The following is a 22,340-nucleotide window of genomic DNA, read 5'->3' as shown; positions in this document are numbered from 1 at the left end:
GAGACTCTCCCCGTCCCCGACGCTGGCCCCTTTAAGAAGCCAACTCAGTCCTGCTGCGGCGGCGGCTGCTGCGCCGGCTGCTGCCGCGGCTACTGCTGCTGTTTGTATCGCTAATCCCCAGGAGCCCCGTTAAAAAAAAAAGAAGAAGAAGAAGAAAAAAGAAGGGGGGGGTGGGTACCGGGCAGCTGTCTCTTTAAATGTGATTTCCTTCTATTGTATTTGAATCATGATCAGGAAAAAGGAAATGAAACCAGAGACAGAGGGAAGCTGAGCGAAAATAGACCTTCCCGAGAGAGGAGGGAGCCGGGGGAGAGAGGCGCAGTCCCCTCCCGGCCCCCAGGCCGCCGCCCCCTCCCTGCCCTCAGCGGCTAGCTGCGCGCCGCGACCCGGGCCGAAGGGGCGAGGGGCGAGGGGCGGCCGGACGGTCGCGCACTATTGCCGTGGGCGGCGCGGAGCCGGCGACAGCGCGCGAGCCGAGCCGGACCGGGCGGCGGCGGCGGGACCGGGATGGAAGGTTAAGTCCTGAGCAGCAGCGGCAGCTGCAGCCGCCCGGGGCAGGCTGCGCGCCCCTGTCCCCGCCTCGGCCGCGGCGCGCGGCAGCCCGGTGATTCGCTCTCTCTCTTTGGCGTTTGAAGGGAGCGCGGTGACTGTCCTTGAGCGCGGAGGGGCGAGCTCGCCGCCAGAGCGCCGGAGCAAGAGGAGGCGCAGGAGCGGAGGCGGCGGCGCGCGAGCATCCGAGGGGGTCCGAGCCCCGGCAGCCGGCCAGCCCCGCGCCACAAAGGGAGCGCCCCCGCCGCCTGGCACACCACCTCCCTCCCCAATGTCCTCGGCCATCGAGAGGAAGAGCCTGGACCCGTCTGAGTAAGTGCGGCGCCCCTGCCACCCACGATGTCCACGGCCTCGCGCCCCGGGGCGGCAGGGTGGCGCGGGCGGCCGGCGACAAGGCTCCAGGTGCGCGCCCGCAGCGTGCCCTTGGTTCCCTCTGCCTTGCGCGGGGCTCCCGCATCCTATCGGGTGACTCCGGGGACTCTGGGAGAGGGGCTGGGCGGCGGGCGGCAGGCGGCAGGCGGCAGGAAGAGGGGGTCGACCCGGCGCCGCTGCGGGCCCCTCCCGGCTACCTGGGACGCTCCCCAAAGCCACTGCGGGCCAGAAAGTTTACACCTGAGTAGGCAGAGGGGGAGGTCGGAGGCGCGCAGGTGCAGTCCCGAGAGCCTTCAGGACTCGATTCTGCTCCTTTCTCCCCTCTCGTTCCTTCTTGGTCCCCTTTCTCTTTGTCCATTTGGTCCTGGAAAGGGGGACATTACAAGTGGAGTCCTCCCGAGTCCCCGACGGCCCCCTTCCCGGTCCGCAGGTGGAGCGGCTGCCCGCAGCGCCAGGGACCGGCGGGTGAGGAGGTGCGAGAATTCACCTCGGAGCTCACTCAGGCCTCCAGAGACTTTAGAGCAGCTAAAAACGGAGTTAATCTGGATACACGTCCCCGCCTCTCCCCTCGGGGTCCACCGATGGGGACCTTTGAACCTCGAAAGTTAGTGCACCATTTTGCGTATAGGTGAATTTTTCTGGGGAGCGGAGTCTCACGGCTTTTATCACAGCCTCAAAGGGTTTGGAGTCTGGGAACCGGAGCTCTAATGAACTGCATTTGTTTTCTGAGGCTCTGACTGGTTTGAAGTATCCCCTCTTCCCAATGTTTACCTCCAGCCCATTCCTTAGTGTTAAGATGGGGAGAAAGGGTTGTTTTAAGATGTCATTTAGCCGTCAGCGCAAATGCCCTTTTAAGATTCATTAGCTGTCTGGTTTTGAGAACATTTATTCCTTTGAAGTCCCCATCTAATCCTTTGAAGGGATTTGTTACACAGACCAAAGGAGCTGGTTAATGACTTGTCCATTTGTGCTTTTAAGAGGCATTTGTTTTGTTTTGTTTTCTTTTCTTTTCCTGCTTTAAAAGAATTGTGCTTTCCTGATTGAAGTACCTCCTCCTCCCAATTTCAGTCTCCTATGGTGTTTATATACCTGGGTTTTACCCTCAGTTACCAGCATAAAAGCTCAGTGTGTTCTCATAAAACACAGGAAGTACCATGATCTAGTGAGAATATAAACATCACTATTCAATCTTGAAGGTTCAGATGCCAGTTCTATAAGGAGTCTGGTTTGTTCTAACAAAAACCCAGCTTCCTTAAATTCTCAGGAGAAAGATAACATTCCTTTTTAAAAGTATGTATCTACGAAAACACTGGGTTTAAAGGGTGGTTTGCTCTTTTTTTTTTTTTTTTTTTTTTTTAGCAAACCGAGAATTACAACTTAGCCGAGTTTTCAGAGCCTGGGCAAGACCATAGTAATACAATAAGGGAGTGAATTGGATGAATTACCTTTGAAAGGCGCCTAATGCCTTTTCGATCAGCAGAACTCAGTCACTAAGCCTTTTATTAGAAGATAAATCTGGAGGTTTCAGTTCCCTGAAGGAAGTGTTCTCTTTTCAAAGTTTGTGCTTTTTCACTGAGATTGGAAAATTGAAACATCTTTACCTCATAACACAGCAGGCACCTACTGAAGGATGCTCTTCTCCATCCTTTGCACCACTATTTGCCCAATGCAGACAAGCTCCAATTGGAGATGGACCAGCTAGCTGAGAAATAACTGCAGCACATTTTTTCCCTGTCTCTCTTGGAAATTGTTGAGAAATTATCCCAGAAATCCAGGCCGAAGTGTGTTTAGGTGTAATATTCAGATAGGCTCTAGGAGAATATAAAATAATAGAGAGTGAATCCCACTCAGTTATTGGCTTGGAACATCCACCAAAGATAATGTGATATTATCATTAATTATAGAAAGATAGAGCCAATATCTCATCCTATCCTTTCCTATCTCATCTCAGGCCATCACAATAGCTCTTTTGCTTACCATTTCTACTGTGGACCACTATCCTACCAGAAGCTTCATTGTGTACATACTTGGGTCAGTGCAGCTGAGGTCAGTCTGATCAGCATCTCCAAATTACACACAGAAATTTGCCAAGGCATATGCAAATGAAACATATAGACAGAAAGACAGCCAGAATTCACAGACACAGAGATTTCCTCTACTGTGCCACCAGTGGCCCCTACCGCCTCCCTGTGGGTAACAAGAGCAGTTCATTTTAATTCCAGGCAGTTTTGCACCAGCTAAGTGCAAATTCTCTTCTTTCACAGTTGGTTGGCAGGCTCAGCATCAGGGCATCCAGCAGTGTTGAGGTTCCATGAGTGTTTCTGAAAGCCTAAAGTAAGACCATGGGCTCTGGAAAGGGAAGAGATGCGATTCTGAGGTGATGCATGTGAAAATGCTGGTGGTTTATTTTTCAGGAGGGAGAATGGAAGTCTTTATGTATAACCCATGGAAACAAAGGAAAGCAAGCCAGGCTTCAGTGAATTCTTAAAACTATTCAAAGTCTTGAGTTTTTAGGAGAAAACTGGTTTGGGTTTTACATTTCCCTTTTCTAAAAGGAGATCATCTCACAAAGGACCCTCATACTTGATCTACAAAGTGTGGGCTTGGTTTCAGTAGCCCTAAATATTCACAGGGAGGTATGCACATTACAGACAGAGTCACCTGAAGCTGTCAGAGTGTGTTATCAACACTGATTCCCTGAGCCTTGTCACCCCTAGGTGTAAAGGACGCTGAGTGCTGTGGGCACAGGCCAATCAGGACACAAGGTCACCTGGTAAGTTAGCGTCAGCTGGAAATAGGAGACACAGATTTATACCCTCAAAGTACCGAGGGGGAAACTCCCTTTGGGAATTTCACAGTTGGAGGCAGTTCCATTTTCCAAAACATAATAGATTTTTGAAAAATAGATTTGTGTTTGGTGAGGTTCAAGAAAGCACTTGTTAATTGTCACAGATCAACAGGTATTCTGTTTTCCCTGTGTCCCATCTGGTGAGAGAATCATTTCTCCCACTCCCTTTATTTTCTTTTGGCAAATAAAGTTATTTCTTTTAAAATGTAAAACAGAAGTATTCAGATTCCAGTTAAGCAAAGTGAATTGGAGACACTGTATGACATTGCAGTGTAAGAACACACATCACAGGCTCACTCCTAGCAATTGCCTGGGTGGAGATTTCAGAGTCTGTTTAATTGCCTTCCACTCTCTCGAAAATAATTATTGCCCCTCTCCCCATTTTCTTTCCTAAATCAACTTCATCCAAATCAGTTTTGCTGCTGTAAAAATGTTCACATGCAGAAAGTTCTGTTTGATGTCCTTTATAAGTTTAACAGTGGCCTTAATTAACACCTGAGATTTTTCTCCAAGGATTCATTCAGTAAGAAGGATGGGATGCGGAATTTCTATTAAAAGATAATAATAATGAGAATTTCTATTATATCCTGATGGAATTTTTATCTTGGAAAGAGAAAGCAACCTAAAATAACTTGGGGTCCCTTTCTTCTTTCTTCCTTCCTCACCTCTGCTTTTGTGCAGTTGGGAAGGGTTTGAGGCAGGACGGCACGGAGATTCAAAAGGGAATTTGCAGATTCTTAGCCCTCTAGGAAGTCACTGTCTTGGCAGCAAGCAACTCTTATAGTCCTGGGTGCCTCCTCTGGGTTTGGGCAGTGCCCTTGGGTCCTGGGTATGTGAGGAGGAAAGAGGAGAGGTGTGGAGATGGAGTAGGAGGGGAGAGTGAGATAAAGAAGAGAGACCGCAGGTGCCGAGAAAGGGGCTGGACTGTGGGTAGGGGTGCAGTACCACCTGCAGTTGCCTTGGTGCCTCTTGGTGCCCCGCACTTGCTTCTTCCGGGATCTAGGATGTAGGGTCTAGCTCTCTCCTGTCCTAACCCAAGGCTGGCAGGGTCTCTCTGCAGTCTGCCTTAGGTATATGTTGTCCCCTCCTTTCTCCTATGTCACCTACAGGCAATTGAATGAGGTTTCCTGTTGGGCACAGCATGACTCCCGACCCCTCCCCCGTGCTTGTCTCCCCAAGATGAGGTCATCCCTAATGCTTGGCCTTCTTTCCAGGGAGCCAGTGGATGAGGTGCTGCAGATCCCCCCATCCCTGCTGACATGTGGAGGCTGCCAGCAGAACATCGGGGACCGCTACTTCCTGAAGGCCATCGACCAGTACTGGCACGAGGACTGCCTCAGCTGTGACCTCTGCGGGTGCCGGCTGGGCGAGGTGGGCCGGCGCCTCTACTACAAGCTGGGCAGGAAGCTCTGCCGCAGAGACTATCTCAGGTACTGTCCTCGCTGCCCTCCTGGGGCTGTGGGTCTGTCTCCCCCAGTGCCTGCCTCTTGCCCCAGCGAGGTCAGGCTGGGTCTCAGCTGCCCGATGCAGGGAAGCAGTCAGCCTTTCTTCCTGTTCGAGAAGCATGTCCTCAGGGATACATTCCTACATGGTCAAATTCTAATATTTTAAAGGCAAGAGAGTGATGAACACAAAATTCAGAATAGCGGTTCCCTCTGTGGGGCAGAAAAGGGGAGAAGGTTGGGTAGGAAGGCACAGGGCATGCCAAAGGAACTAGGAGCTTTGTAGTTTCTAAGTTTGAGTGTGGGCTCCTAGGAGCTCATTTAATGCTTCAAAATATACCTATAGGTTCTAAATATTCTTTTGTAAGATTCCAATATTATGTGATGAGAAATTTAAAAATAGAAAGCATGATCTCGCCATGGCACTCCAAGGATTTGATGGTCACAGCAGGAAGGCCCTGAAGTCAGCTGTAGGTTTGAGCCCCAGCACCACTGCTTTCTAGCTCTGTGACCTTGGACAAGTTACGTAACCTTCCTAAGCCTCGATTTCCTCATCTGTAAAATGGGGATAACAGCGATACCTACTTCCAAGAAGGGGTGGGAATTAGATGGGGTGATACATGTAAAGTGCTTGGCTTGGTGCGTGAGTATGAGGATCAAATAGATGTTAGCTGCTCATGACATTTATCATTAGAGTCTTTTCCGATCTAATGAACAAAGAAATGGAAGAATGGAAAGGCAAAATAGGAACTCTAGAACACCCAGTGAGACAGGCACTGAGGACATCTTGGATGCTCTGGGTCATAAGTTTGGCTATGTGAATTTTCCAGCACTCAAATGAGTGCCTTTGCCCGGAATGTTCTAGCATTTCCAGTTTCATATTAGCTGCTGCAGAGGTAACTCTGTGCCCTCTGCTGTCAAATCTGCTTAACTGTGTAGCTGTCAGATTTTTGCCATCTTCCTGTGGCAGAGGGTCTGTGGAGCATGCAGCCCTAATACATTAGAACCACCCAAACCAGGGAAGCTTGTTTAGACTCCAGTGCCCTTGGCTGCCAGGCCAGCTCTTCCTCCCAAACCTGCCCTCAGAGCATTTTACATTAAAAAAAAAAAAAAATGCAGGCAGTTCCATGGTGAAGGAAGCTTATCTGTTCACCCAGAGACTGACAGAGTAAGCTTCCCGCCCCCCAAATTTCCTGATAAAGTCCTTGCAAATTTGGTGGTTCAGAGAAAAGAAGTCAGGTTTCCAAGGATCATGATTTTAATTTTGGTCAATTTTTTATTAAGACAAGAAACAAGAAAACAGAACTGGGATAAATAGAGACCTGATTCTGCTCTCTATCAGTTTGCCAAGACAGTGCAGAAAGCAGACGGGTAAATGATTCCCATTGGGCCCCCTGACTACATCCCTGTCAAATCATTTGAATCTTATTAAATGAAGTACAGATAGAGTAAGGTCAAAAGAGCCCGGGCTTCTCCCTATCTCTGCGGTTTTTATATAACATTCAAGAATAAACCCCGTGCTGCCTGGGCTTGTTAATCTCTTGCATTTTTAAAAAGGAGAGAAAAAAAATAGTCTGGGAGAACCCAGTGTTAATTAACTTGTGTCTTGGTGACATGAAATAATTCTTCTCCCTGCTACATTCCTAGGCAACATGTTAATTAACTCTGTGTTAGTGCAAGCATTTCCAGCCATCCTTTCATATTTATATTATTGTTATTAAAATGGGCAGGAGGAAGCTTCAGACATGACACCTCTTGACAGAGGAGAAAAATCATTTCTTGCTGCAGGCATGGCCCTTTAGCCATGGACTCGTTTGCTTGCATTCTTAACATATCTGGCAGTGTCTTTGCAAAAGGCAAGTTGGAGGAGTGAGGAAATGGGTTCTATGATGGGGTTCAGTCCTTCTCCCCCTGCCCACCCACCCCTGCCCCAGGAGAACTTCTCCCCCTGAGGGTTTCCAATGTTTGACTTGCCTGTTACAGCCCCTTTCAGACATTTAGCCTCAAATATTCATGAGACCCCCATGCAGAACCTAAATAAACCCTGTGCTATTATGTTGTTTTCTTGGGAACCAAAGAGTAGCTGTTAATATCAGTGCCCAGCCCAGATCCCCTCGGATCGCTTTTTACCAATTTTTGTGTGCAGTGCCTCTCCACCCCTAAGTGTTTTACTTTCAACAGCCAGCACCTGTGTCTGTTAAAGCCAGAAGTGTGCCCACTGCCCACCCCCCCATGCCTAACAGACCTGGCCCAGTGGCTGGCACTGCCGGAGACCAAAGTCCTGCAATCTTGCCGGGAGCCAGGGCCGCTTGGAGACATAACTTACACCCCCGAGTCCCCGTGCAGTCAGGCTGAAGCTCCCCTCTGAGGGACTTGGCCCGAGCGTGCAAATTTGCTTGCCTTGCACCCCTTCTGTCCGGCTTCCCTTGTCACCTTACCTGTTTCCCCTGATGACACATCCTTAATAAATCCTGGTCTCAGGGTCTATTTCTGGGATATCCAGCCTAAGGCTCCAATTCTTGGTGCCAGAGGTGAACGCTCAAGTTAGATGTCAAGTCCTGGCTTATTTTCACTATTAGTGAAGTCCCAGCAAACCAGAGCTTGTAAGGGCCTTCAGAGGCCTTCTCTCCCAGTTCTCTTGCGTTACAGCTTAAGACACAGAAGCCAGGGCAGAGGATGTCATTGGCTCCGGGGCACCTGGCTAGTTAGAGGTGATGCTGGGACCTGAACTTGTCTCCCAAATACAAGTCCTTCATCCTTCCCTTCATTAGCTGCCTGACGTGTGTTGTAATTTACCCCCAACTTCCCTTTAATAAACGCTCTCCTTCCGTAAGGGTCACACACCCCAGGTGGTTGGCTTCATTCCACGCACACTGTTTTGTAAGTCACTTGGGCCCAAACTCAACTTACTGAACAATCAGGAAATCAGAACTGTCTTTCCACTCTGTGACCTCCAGGGTGGCAGGCAGTTCCCTACAGCTCCACCGTCTGCTGCCTTGGGATAAAATGTTCTCCCCCAGTAATGAGTTTGCTCCCAGGTGGTGCCTTGAAAACACTCAGAGCTCTTCAAATGGAAAGCGGGATTCGGAGGGAAATTAGCTGGCCTGGCTGTAACCATGAGTTCTCTACCCACAGACCACGTTTTCCTGGTTCCATTAATTTTGTTCATGTGTTTCAAAATTTGTCAACTGCCCTCATCTCCCCTAGAACCTCTCAGAACGTACCAGTTGATTCTCTGCTATTCTGAAGTTAATAAGAACTTCCGAGAAGAACAGGCATTCACCTAAACCCGCCCTGAAGGTTTTCCGTGGAAAGGACCTGCTGATATGCCACGTAATCAGGCATGTGGGAAAATGACTTCTGGCAGCAAGACTGGCCCTGTTGGAATACCCCCAAGATGTGTTAAAATCCAGCCAGCGTTGGCTTTGCCCTTGAACGCTGGTGCTTTGACATGCTGTGTCCATCCTTTAACAGCCGGGTAAGGGGCACGCTATGATCACTGTCAAGCTCAGAGGAATCAGAGGTCTCACCAGGGTCACTCAGGTACTCAGGGCCAGTCCTGGCTGAACCCAAGTCTTCTGATTCCAATGCTTGTGTTATCCCACTCTTGCGGGCTGATTCTCAAACTTCAGCCTGCATCAGAATCACCTGGCCGTGCTCAGGACCACACAGATGGCTGGGCCTCACCCACAGAGCATCTCAATCATGAGGGCCTGAGTGAACATTTCTAACAAGTTCCCAGGTGATGCAAATACGGCTGGTACCAGGACCACACTTTGAGAACCACTGCACTAGGCTCCACCATATTGCATCTCCCTCTTTGGCACTACATATTGCTTAATATAAGTAACCAGTCAACTGAGACTTAGGAGAGTCTTGATTTCAATGTCAGAAGAGAAGTTTCTCCAGAGACTCATGCCATTGGGGCAGCGAGGATCTCGAATTAAGATCTTCCATTCTATGTGGAGAGATGCTGCTCATCCTCCAGATCTCCGAGGCACGATTAACTACACCATGTGTTTTCGGTTGAACTCCCTCTGTCTCCCAGAAGCTGGGGTCCCAGCAAACAATCATGTGGAGGTGGCCTTGGTACCTTTGAAGGAATTCAAGACCAACCCTCCCCGTGGGTAGAATTAGGGGCTGTTGATGTGATAGAATTTGGGAGCCTCAGAAAGATGCCCATTTCATTGCATTCCTGGTCAGTTTCCTCTCAAAGGGGCCCCTGGGGTTTACTCCTGCTCCTCTTCTAAAATGAAAGTTCCCCTGGGAAGAGACACACAATCCATGCCTAACCTCTGAAATCACTGAGAGTCTTTTCCACAGAGGTGGGGCCCGGGGCAACCTGGAGGCGTGGAGGGTGGTGGCTGCAGGCAGGGAGAGAGCTCAGAAAAGGGACGAGTTATGCCAAACACAAATGCCACAGATACGGTCTCACCCCAGAGGACCCACTTCCTTCTAGGAAAGCCATCGGTCTGGACCCAGCTCTTCCTTGCTTCCTGATGTCTTGGGAATCCAGCCTACAGCATGGAACCCATCCTCAGGCCCTTTCTTCCAGTATTATCTGTGCCACTGTCTCTTTAGCTCTTCTCTCTGTTTTCTCCCCAGGCTCTTTGGCCAGGACGGCCTCTGCGCCTCCTGTGACAGGCGGATCCGTGCCTACGAGATGACGATGCGGGTGAGGGACAAAGTGTATCACCTGGAATGTTTCAAATGTGCCGCCTGTCAGAAGCACTTCTGTGTGGGTGACAGATACCTTCTCATCAACTCCGATATAGTGTGTGAACAGGACATCTATGAGTGGACTAAGGTCAATGGGATGATATAGGCCAGATGCCCCAGCATCTCTGGAGAGGTGTTTCACTGAAGTCACTGTCTCCGTGGGGTCTTCACTCTTAGGCATTTGGGGGATTTGAGGGTGGGCTGAGACATTTCTTAGGTGATGAAAGACCCTAATTGGACACCAAGAACCAATACACAGCATCCAAGTGACATAAGGCAAGGGGGCAAAACTTAAACGTGACAAAATGACTGGCCTTGAGGGAGAACTTATGGACAATGGCCACAGTCTATGGGTAATAACTGACATGATTAGCGAGGGAGAGAGTGTTGGGGGCTTCTGTGCCGTCATGATGGAGCTTCCCATCTACAGATGGGGACTTGTTCTGCCCAGACTTGTTATGTCTTTAACCCTTGAAAACTAGAGATGTGCAATTGATTTCTTTTCTTCCTGGCTTTTATGAGAACCCTGTCCAACCACTGTCCTCTACACAAGGGAAGGACAGAGAGAAGAGTGGCCATCCTTTTCTTCTTGGCCACCTTCCCAAGGCCTTAAGCTTTGGACCCAAGGGACACTGCATGGAGACAACATTTCAGTTGAGAATGAAAACTGCAACTTTTAACCAAACAATTCTTTAAAGCAATGCTGATGAATCACTGTTTTTAGACACCTTAGTTTTGAAGTGAGGAGTTCCACAGATTGTTTCTATACAAATGTAAATCTAAAAAAAAAAAGTTGTTCACCTATTTTATTATCTTAGATTATATCAAAGTATTTGTTGTGTGTAGTTTAAAAAAACTGTGAGGACAATAAAAATGACTGACTAAAACGCAGTGTTGTTTACCTGATAATGACTTACAATTTGGGATGGCAGGAAAAAAATGGCTTTTTATATTGTAAAGGAGAAGTAAATAAGCAATTTACTTTTAGGTCAAATAAAAACAAGTTTACGGCTAGGGTTTATATGAGGCAGGCACATTTCTATATTACTAGCAATTAGTATCTAACGGGTCATCATGTAGCTCAGAGGGATGTAGAATAATTAGATTGCTATTGTAAAACCTGCATTTCACTTCAGCATTGTATAGAGTGAACAGAAGGCAAGATCTTTGCCTTTGAGAAACCTGTAACCTAGGAAGGACACAAATACATAAAACAGATTCCCTTGGGAGAGAAGGTAATTACCTAGTTTGAAATGTGGCAAAGATGCTGAGCTTGACACTTCGATTTTCCAAGACGTGTGTCTCAGGGTATTTTATGACAAGTGGTTAAGAGAACCTTACTTTGAGGATTTAAAGCAGGCACCTTGTCTGTGCCTTTGCCTTTCACCGCATCCAGGCAGCCATGAACTGACTCAGAGCGCCACCTGCTGGTCATCACCTCTCAGCTCACTAGTTCAAGAACGTCCCAATGAAAGACTAACGGGAGATGTATTTCAATTGTTACTTAAAAATATTGGCAAGTACCAAGAAGTCTTAATGTGTTTAATTATCAAGACATCAGAAACATACATCTAGTGCTACAATTAATTAACTGTGATATTCCTTTAAAAAGTTCATCACTAGGGTTTGCTTGGTTTTTTCTTCTTCTGGAGAAATAATTAAGTGATGGCTCCCTTGGTCTGTAAAATGCTAAAAGGGGTTGGGAAGTTTGACTGCTTAGGGTGGCCTATTTAAAACAAATCTAGTTATACTGAATTTCAACTAGGTGTTAGTAATAAGGGACTTCCAGTGAGGGGATATTTGTTCTAAATCAACAAAGGGAAGTGGTTCTCCGATTGTGGTCCATAAACCAGCAATATCAGCATCACTTGAGAACTTATTAAAAGTGGCGATTCATGGGCTCCATCCCAGACAGAGTGAGTCGGAAATGCTGGGGATGGGGTTCAGCAGTCTGTGTTTTCACAAGCGCTAAAGATGATTCTGACTCACGCTGAAGCTTAAGAATGTTTTGAAACATCCCCCAGTTTGGTAGATCATCTGCTCTAAGTTGTTAATAGTTAATCTGACACAATGGTTAATCACTGAGTAACTTTTCCACATGTAGACCAACACTGTCTACCCCTGGTCCCTAAGCTGAAAACCTTTACATAATTTTGTCACTCAGCTAGCAGTTGTCATCTACCAGATCAATCACAATTCAATCCACCATTTTTAACCATATCGACATTAATGATAATAATAATAATAGATTTTAGTTATGTGAATGATCCTATGTGCAGTATTAGGTCAAAATAAAAATGGTTCTTGCTTTTGAAATGTAAACTTTATTCTTAATCCCCATGACAGTACGACACACATAAGATTCAAGAACTCCGCCAATACCTTTGCTATCCTCAACAAAGCGATAATTAACGTTTTCCATTTGTCCATGGCACCATTCTGCAGAATTGTGAATGCATAGGCAGAGTCTTTGTGGTAAGTCACCCCAGGGGCTCAAATGTCTAACCCACAACTGACTTGAGAGGAAGGACATATAAAGAGAGGGACCAGCTCCCAGAATCTACGCTGGTGGTCCTTGCCTGAGCATGCAGGCTGTGTGCCCAAGACCCAGAGGCAGAGAACCAGGCGCCTGTGCCCTTCCCTGGTCCATGACTTACTTCAGCAGTTTGGTGGAACATTTCACTTCCTCTTACCTTATTAATGTCTTATAACCTGAACCAGCTTCCTTTTATTGCTGTCTCTAATAGAATCACTGTTTCTCAGGGAATCTTGGAATCCTACAAAGTTACAACAGAGCAGTGGCTAGGAGCTTTATCATCATAAGACTGGGATTTGAATGACAATGATGTGACTTAATTATTTAACAAACATTTGCACAGCAGTTACCACGTGCCAGGCACTCTTCTAGGGGCTGTACAAATAACAACTCCTTTAAGCAACAGAACAGCGCCATGTGGCAGTTTTATTTATTATCATCCACATTGACTCCCGGGGAAAGTGCAGCACAGACAGGCTTAGTCACCTGCCTAAGGTCCTACAGCTAATAAAGGGCAGAAGTAGCCTGTAACTGAGGCCTCACCCTGTGCTCTGCTACCTCTCTTAGGCTCACCTCCCTGAACCTCAGTTTTCTCATCTGCAAAATAGGGAAAATGAGTACCTTTCTCCCCAGGTTATTTGAAAATATTTGAGTACCGTCTAGCCAGAAATGTAACCAAAGTACAATGATACGAGATTAGCACCATAATAAAGATATGTCAAAAGTGCTATGGAAACACAGATGAGGGAACAAGTCTATTGGCCCCTGGGCGGCTATCTGAAGTAAAGCGGAAGTGACATTTCAAATGCCCCTGGACCAGCAAGGAGGTGACATGGGTAAGAGCAAAGACTCAGAGACCTTGACCTTGTGGAGCAGGTAGTCTAGTGAGCCCAGAGTTTTCATGGTGGTGGTGGTGGAGGTGGTGAGCTTTGCTGGAGGGGGGCTGCGCCAGTGAGTAAATAACAGGGGAGATGAGGTCTTCCACAGTTTTGAGACTGAATGGCAAATCAAAATCCAAACCCAAGAATCTCTGAGAGGTGGAGGGAGGGCGCAAGGGGCCTAGAACATCTTATTATGCTAGAAAATAAGGAACTGCTTTTAAAAAAGTGATGTAGGCATGTCACAAGGACAAAGAAACCAGCTTGAAGGGGCTGGCCAAATCTGGAGCAATTTGACTACCAAAATAATTAAGGATAATAATGAGTTATAAAGTGTTGGGGGGAAAATAAGAATTCGTGAGTTCATACCAATAATAAATGGAGAGAAGAAAGGGCTCTTGTTTACAGCAGAATCTTGAATGCCAACAGGTAAACGTGAAGAGAGTGTGGGAGTTGACAAGTCATCATTCTGCAACTATCATAGTGAAATGATAGAATCAAGGAAGAATCATCAAGAGTTGCTAAATTTCAACAAAGGAAGAGCAGGATACTTGGACGGTCTTAAAGTACCTTTCCATATATTGTTATTCGTTGCAAGGGGGAAACCCGTAATTACACAGTGGAGACATTGGACAGCACCCTGACCAGGTGATCAGTGAGGGGCGGATGGACCATGTGTGCCTCCAGATGTGATTCTCTGTGAGGGACATACCATCACTGTTTTAGGATTCCTCCTGAGAATGCATAGCCTGAATCTGAGTATGAGACAAATTACCAGGCAAGCTCAAAACGATGAACATTGTATTTTTAAAAAGGGAGGAGATGGGACTCTATTTTCAAAAATGTCAGTGTCATAAAGAATAAAGAAAGGCTGTGGGAATGTTCCAGATTCAAGAAGGCTAAGGAGACCTGACAACTAAGTCCAATACCTGGCCCTTTACTTTCCCTCCAGTACTGGAGGGGGAAAGTGCTATAGAGGATATCATTGGGGCAATTGATAACATTGAAATATGAGTGGGTAGATTAGTTCAAATTTTTGCACAAATGCTAAATTTATTGAGGTTGACAACTGTACTGTGGTTACATAAGACACTATCCCTATTTTTAGGAAATACACACTGAAATATTTAGGACAAAATGGTCATGACATACGGAACTTAGTCTCAAATAATTAAGAAAAATTTACGTGTGGTGTGTATGTGTGTCTGCTGTGTGTGTGTAGAAAGAGAGAGACAGAGACAGAGAGAGGGCAGGGTGGGAGGAATAAATGGCAAAGCAAATGGGTAAAAATGTTAACAGGTGAATCTAGGTATGGGATACACAGGTACACTATTTTTATTCATGCATCTTTTCTATCAGTTTGACACGTTTACAAATAAAAAGTTTTTAAAAACTTTAGAAATCTTGACCTTTTCTTTTTGGGAGCTTTTGATTTAATTAGGAGAAGAATAGGAGAGATGATAAAGAGAGGGAAAATATACTTTGGAAGTCAGTGATACTCTACTATTCGTTTATCACAATTTTAATGTACTTCTAGCCTTAGAAGTAAAGTTCATGTGTCTCAAGCCAGCAGTTCCTTGCAAACACACACATGTAATGTAAATGATGTGTTTAGGAGGATTCACTTAGTGCCAGTTTCTGAAGCAGGTTATTTCTCAACCTTATAAAATGAGCTTGATACAAATTCTTCATTTCCTTTGAAATTAGGATCAAGATGTAATCATCTGGCTCTGAAATGTGTGTAGTTTAGGACCAGGAATCTAAGCTATAATGTTTTGTACGTAGATCTAAGAATTGAGTTGAAAGAAGTTTCAAAGCACTAAAGTGACTTTCGTCCTCTACCAGTGGCTGTGTGTTAATTCTCCCAGAAAACCATCATTTCTCTGAGTTAATAGAATCTTTGAAGCTAAATCAAGTCAATTTCCATTGTAACATTGTGAAGCTTTTGAACTGGGCTCATGGAATTATCCTACTTGATGGCCACCTTGAAGATGGCTTTGTGGTGATCCTAAGAAAACCCACAGCTGCAGCTTCTGTGTGTCACGGCCTTTCCACCCGACCCGATTCATTCTCATTACTTAATGAGCAGCTCAAGGCAAATGCCCCCCACCCCACCCCTTAGATAAATAGTAGGTAAAATAGATATAAAGGCAATCTAATGTGATAGAAAGAACCCTGAAATGGAAATTGGAAATGTGATTTTGCCTCTAATTAGGGTTATGTCTTCAGGCAGACCTCAGTTTCCTCACCTGCAAAATGAAGAACGTATTATAGATTATCTCTAGGAATTTGCTACTCAAATTTTGGTTTACAGACAGGGAAGTGTGGGAATTGGGAATAAGCATTTGTAGTAGCTGGTCTCCAAGATGCCTCCAGAGATTCTTGCCTCCTGGCTTCATGCTTATGCGGTCTCCGCCCACATCAAATAGGGCTAACCTGTCTAACCAACAGGATGTTGCAGAGATGATAGAGTGTGATGTCTGATGTTAGGTCATAAAGGACTCTGTGGCTTCCACCGAGCTGTCTCTTGGATGACTTGCTCTGGGGAAAACCAGCTACCATGCCTTAAAGGTGTTCCATCAGCTCTATGGGGAGGTCCATGCAGTAAAAGGAACTGAGGCCTCTTGCCATCAGCCAGCCCTTGCCTATCCTATGAAGAAACCATCTTGAAAGCAGATCCTCAAGCCCCAGTCAGGTTTTCAGATGACTGCAACCCTGGCACACCTTGAATGTAACCTCACGAGAGACTCTAAGCCAGAATCAGTCAATTAAGCTGCTTCTGAATTTCTGACCCACAGAAATTATGTAAGATAAATAATTGTTTTAAGTCACTGAGTTCTGAGGTATTTTATTATGCAGCAAGACATAATTAAAACACATTTAGAAACTTTTAAAGCAATTTGAAGGAATAATCTTATGTCTATTGAATCTAATTTTTAAATTTTTCCAGTCATTCACTTTTTATTGTATTTTACCAAAGTATCAGTCTATGGTGGTTTGAAAATTAAAAAAAAAAAAAAAAAAAGTTGGATCTACTCCATGGAGAGTTTGAAAATCACTGATCAGAATAATACAGTCTCAGAGTTGAAAAAGGTTTTTGAAATTATACAGTCCAAACTTAGAGAATAAACTCTCTCCTACAGTTTTCCTACAATTTTTCCAGCAATAAAACTCTGATTCTCAGCAGCATTTTTATTATTACCATTGTTATTAAATGTGCTTTTTATTGAGAGACCAGATGGGGGATATTTCATAATCCAAGTGAGAAATAATGGTGGCTTGGACGAGGGTGTTTGCAGTGAGGATGGAGAAAAGGCGACAGGTTCAAGATGTATTTCAGAGGTAGCTGAAATTACTTAGTGAAACTAAAAAAATGGTTGTTTTCTTGTTATTATTATTAATAGGGACTTCTTAAACACCTTGGGTGTCAGTTTTTGCTGACGAAACATTGTCTTCATGGTGTTTGTTGCAACACAATTTGCCATGTTCTCTAAGGTTTTACTTGCTTTGTGTGACCAGAGGAAATGAGCTACTAAGAAAAGAAAATTTTTCGGGCTTCCCTGGTGGCACAGTGGTTAAGAATCCTCCTGCCAATGCAGGGGTCACGGGTTCGAGCCCTGGTCCGGGAAGATCCCACATGCTGCGGAGCAACTAAGCCCGTGTGCCACAATTACTGAGCCTGTGCTCTAGAGCCCACGAGCCACAACTACTGAGCCTGCGTGCTGCAACTACTGAAGCCTGTGCGCCTAGAGCCTGTGCTCCACAACAAGAGAAGCCACCGCAATGAGAAGCCTGCGTGCCACAACTAGAGAAAGACTGTGCACAGCAACAAAGACCCAACACAGCCAAAAATAAAAATAAATAAAATAAATAAATTTATAAAAGAAAAAAATTTTTTTTCATTTGAATATAGACAAATATTTCCTTCCTTACCCGGTGCTTGAAGAAAAAAAAGATAGTTGATCTTAGGTTCTGGGTGATTGGTATTGTTAGAAAAGAATGTGAATCTTCTTTTTTAAATTGAGGTAACTGGTTTAAAACATTATATGTTTCATGTGTACTTCTGTATACACTAGAGTGTGCTCACCACCAAAAATTTAGTTTCCAACCGTCACCATACAGTTGACCCCCTTTACCCATTTTGCCCTCCTCTCCACCCCTTCTCCCTCTGGTAACCACTAGAATGTGAATCTTCTGATACTGCCTGTCACGGCTTAAAACAAAACCAAGGTGCCCAATGATGAGTATACCCAGCATACACCCGGAACAAAGGGAAGGTAAGATGCATCAGACCCCGCTGTACACAAAGATGTAGTAGAATCTAAACTGGAGAACGTTTAGTTTGGGCAAGATGGTAGCCTAGGGTAACCTACCACACCTATAAATGCTGAATAAAACCAATCCAAAGATATTTAAACACAAAATTGAGCTGCAGGAAAAGCAAACATAGAATATATTAGGTCCAGAAATAAATAGAGGTGGGAAGAATTGCGTAAAGCTGATCCTGAGATGCACTGGGGGAGTTACTGGCCACTGCAATCTGGCTCCATGCAGGGATTAAGAGATGAGAATTGTTGTGAAGTGGGAGATTGGAAGCAAAAACCTACATAAAAGCAGAGATGGCAAAGGGCCACATCCACAGTGAAAGGGTAGACCGGAAAAAAAAAAATCTATCCACAGTCTCAGAGAGATGTCAAGGAAGTTTGTAATCTCTGCCTGGATATACTGGATGAGAGCAAACAAAAGTTTCCTCTGGGTACCCAAAACCTCAGGCCTGCTGCTCACAGATTCTGAATTTATAATAAATGCACAGCCCAGAAAATTATAATGAAAATCTACACTGGGTCAGTGATTCCTCTTGTGTCACTGGGAAGAAGAAAACATCAACTTTCTCTGAAGGAACATACTTGCAACTTAGACCATGCAGAATTTCCACGGAAAACTAAAGCCTCACTCAAGAAGAGCTTTAAGTAAATAAGTAAGTAAAATGCAAAGTATACACTCCTTCCATGAACAAGTATCAGAAAATACAACACACAGAGACCCCCAAGAACTTCAGTTCATAGAAAAACTGTTTAAAGGATAATATAAAATAAATATATTTTTAAATGATTAAATACATTAAGAATTGAAATCTATTAAAAGAACAAGTCTATTTTTTTTAAAAAAAAGGTAGATTTGAACAGGTATCAGATAAAACTTCTAGAAAGAAAAAGAACTGAAATGTAAAGCTCAATGAATGGGTTAAACAGTTTAGACCGCTGAACAAAGAATTCGTGAGCCTATAGACAGAGTTAAGAAAATCACCCAGGGTGAGATTAAGAAAAATGGAGGTTAGAACGAGAAGTTTCAACTTATACCTACTAGGAGTTCCAAAACGAAAGAATAGAGAGACCTGAGAAGAGGAAATATTTGAAGAGATAATGGCTGATAATATCCCAGAATTGATTAAATCACACACATGAATTTTCACACGCCAGAGTCACAACATATTAGTCAGTGTTCTACAGAGAAACAGAACCAACAGGATGTGTTGTGTGTATTTATATAGATACAATAAAGAAAAACCCACAATTAAAATTATACATAAAAAAAAAATTATACATAATGTGAAAGACTGAATACTTTCAATTTCCGTTTGGGAAAAATTCAAGGATGCCTACTCTCATAACTTCTCTTCAACATTGTAGTAAAGATTCTAACCCGTGTAGTAAGGCAAGAAAAAAGAAATAGAAAGCATATGGACTGGAAAAGAAGAAGTAAAATTGCCTTTTCATAAACAGAATGCTTGTCTAGAAAATTTGAAGGAGTCTCCCAAAAAAAACAACTTAGAACTAAAGAGTTTAGCAAGGTCACAGACAAAAATCAGTTGCATTTACATATACTAGCAATGAAAAATCAGAATTTGAAAGAAAATTAAATACCATTTAAAATAGCATAAGAATATTAGATACTTGCGGATCGATCTAACAAAATGTCCCAAACCTATACACTAAAAACTGCCAAACATTGCTGAGAATGATTAAATAAGACCTAGATAAATGAAGAGCAATACCATGTTCATGGATCTGAAGAGTTAATATTGTTAAGATGTCAATTCTCCCCAAATTGTTCTGTAGATTCAGCATAATCCCAATCATGATCCCAGGAAACTTTTTAGGGGGTAGATATTGATAAACTAATTCTAAAATTTGCATAAAGTGCAAAGGATATAAATAGCAAAACAATTTTGAAAAAGAACAAAGTTGGAGGACTCACCTACTACCTGATCAAGATAGAGTGATATTAGTGTAAGACTAGACAATGGAACAAAGCAGATAGTCCAGAAATAGACTCACACATATATGGTCAATTGATTTTTGACAAGATGCCAAGGCAATTCAATAGAGTAATTCAAATGGTGTTGAAATAATTGAAAATCTATACTGGAAAAAAGGGTAAATCTCAATCCTTCATGCCATACAAAAAATTAACTCAAAATGAAATGAATTATAGACCTATATGTAACCCATAAAACTATAAAATTTCCATAAGAAAACTTAAGAGAAAATCTTGCAACTTTTGGGTAGGCAATGATTCCTTAATGCAATATAAACAGCATAAATCCTAGAAGAAAAAATTGATAAAATGGACTTTATCAAAATTTAAAGTTCTTACTCTTCCAAAGATACCATTAAGAAAATGAAAAAGCAAGATACAGACAGGGAGAAAATACTTACAAAACATGTATCTAATAAAGGACTTGTATCCTGAATGTATAATGAACTCTTATAACTCAATATTGGAAGACAAGTCAACTAAAGTGGGCAAAAGATTTGAATAGACACTTCGCTAAAGGAGATGTACAAATGGAAGAATACTCAGCAATAAACAGGAAAAATTAAAACCTACTGATACAGGCAATGTGAATGGATCTCAGAATCATTGCACTGGGAGAAGCCAGACACAAAAGGCTATGTATTATACAATTCCATTTACATTAAGTTCTAGAAAAGGGAAAATCAGTGATGTAAAACAAATCAATGGTTGCCAGGAACTGAGATTGGGGGTAGGGAGTATGGATTTCAGAGGGGCATGAAAGAACATTTTGGGATGATATACGTGTTCTGTATCATGACCGTAGTCATGGTTACGTGACTGTACTTTTGTTTAAACTCATTGAACACTTAAAATTGGTGGATTTGATCATATGTAAATTATGCCTCAACAAAGCTTATTTTAAAAACTAGACATGGTCTCTCACTAGACAGGGCTAGAAATATATGAACAGTCTTCTGCATCCTTTGACCAAACACAATATCTGTGTGACATTGGATAATGTAATTAACTTCTCTGGGTCTTGGTTTCCTCAAGTGTAATGTGGGGGTAATAACAGAATATTATGGATTGTTATGAGGACCAAATTATATAATATATGTAAAGTACTTTGCACAGCACCTGACACAAAATTCAATCGCCAGCTCAGGGACACTTTCTAAGCCTCTTGTCTTTGTCTGACTCATTCAACAGCCTTCACAACAAACTTCTGTTATGATTTGGCTTCCTTAGGAGTTTTCCTCCAGGGAGAGTTGGCCCAAAGAATGTCCACTTCCCTAGATAATTTTATTTCAGAATGTTATAACTGCATTCTTGGTTATAGTTGAATCTCATGTGAGTTGCTTTCCTATCTCCCATCACCCTCTGGGAGGCTGATTAGATCCTCTGTCTAGACTTGCAAGGCTGAGAGCCTGATTCCCTAGTGTGAAGGAAGGAGGCCCAAATGGGTGGACTCCCCTGGTACCATTTCTGGGCCATCGTGCTCTAATGGTAATTCAAGATGGTGGCAATAAATGCCAGAGGGAAGTTGACCTCTCCAGTAACTTCCAGTCTTTAAAAATATTTTTGGATACAAGAAGTATAGTTTGGGCTTCCCTGGTGGCGCAGTGGTTGAGAATCTGCCTGCAATGCAGGGCACACGGGTTCGAGCCCTGGTCTGGGAAGATCCCACATGCCGCGGAGCAACTGGGCCCGTGAGCCACAATTACTGAGCCTGCGCGTCTGGAGCCTGTGCTCCGCAACAAGAGAGGCCACGATATTGAGAGGCCCGCGCACCGCGATGAAGAGTGGCCCCCGCTTGCCGCAACTGGAGAAAGCCCTCGCACAGAAACGAAGACCCAACACAGCCATAAATAAACAAATTAAAAAAAAAAAAATGTGAAGCCCCTAGTTCAAAATGCAGAGAGAAACGTGCAAGTAAAGGTATAAACAAAATTTAAAAAAAAAAAAAAAAAAAAGAAGTATAGTTTACCTTGCTCAGGAGAGAGAGAGAGGTGGAGGCACTAATGAAATATGATTTCATTTTCTTGGAATAAGCATAAGTCTGGATTATTTTCTATGGCTATTCTGGCTTACACATGATATCCTCTTTTCTTGTTCCACAAGGAATTCCTGACTTTGAATTGAAATGCACATTTTGGTGGAATTCTCATTTCCAGTAAGAGCAAGTAAAAAAGAGAATAAATTCTCTTCTAACGCTTCCTAATATTCCCATATCCTGGCACATATAGAGCAGAATGCTGCAGTAATGGGAGGAGGCTGCTTGTTGCCCAACAGGATTTCCGAATATGCTGATAATATAGACCCAACTGTAAACCTTTCTAGGCACCCCAGGGTTCCCCAACACACCAATGGCTCTGCTCCTGGAGCTATGGCTGCAAATGAAGTGCTTGCTAACTAGGAAGGAATAATGGATCTAAATGCTGGCTAGTTGCAATAATAATTCTGTAGCAAGAGACCCATAAGTCAATCAGAACATCTCAGTGCAGACCCATGACCACGTTCCTGGACAGTTTCCATGAAGGTGAACTGATATCACTGCTGAATTTATCTTTGCTCCTTCAACATTGGCTTCATGTCTTAAGGTTCGATCCTAAATTCATGAATCTAGGAGAAAGGCTGAATCTGAGGACATGTTGTCGATGAATTTTCATCCATTCATTACCTCTTTTTGACTGTCT

General features: G+C 43.9%; 1 protein-coding gene across 1 annotated transcript; it reads left to right on the top strand.

Moving 5' to 3' along the window:
- Nucleotides 1–242: 242 nt before the first annotated feature.
- Nucleotides 243–10,806, top strand: LMO2 (LIM domain only 2). The gene is made up of 4 exons (XM_061201569.1): nt 243–514; nt 636–861; nt 4,984–5,199; nt 9,817–10,806. The coding sequence occupies exons 1-4, from the start codon at nt 508–510 to the stop codon at nt 10,034–10,036; spliced, it is 669 nt and encodes a 222-aa protein (XP_061057552.1). The 5' UTR covers nt 243–507; the 3' UTR covers nt 10,037–10,806.
- Nucleotides 10,807–22,340: the final 11,534 nt, after the last annotated feature.

The sequence above is a fragment of the Eubalaena glacialis genome, chromosome 10, assembly GCF_028564815.1.
Source record: "Eubalaena glacialis isolate mEubGla1 chromosome 10, mEubGla1.1.hap2.+ XY, whole genome shotgun sequence".
NCBI classification, from domain to species: domain Eukaryota; kingdom Metazoa; phylum Chordata; class Mammalia; order Artiodactyla; family Balaenidae; genus Eubalaena; species Eubalaena glacialis.
Note: the sequence above shows the minus strand (reverse complement) of the source record. Positions and strands in the feature narration are given on the sequence as shown.

Coding starts and splice junctions, on each gene's coding strand:
- LMO2 (XM_061201569.1), top strand. Junction 862..4,983: donor AAGAGCCTGGACCCGTCTGA/GTAAGTGCGGCG, acceptor CCTTCTTTCCAG/GGAGCCAGTGGATGAGGTGC. Junction 5,200..9,816: donor TGCCGCAGAGACTATCTCAG/GTACTGTCCTCG, acceptor TTTTCTCCCCAG/GCTCTTTGGCCAGGACGGCC.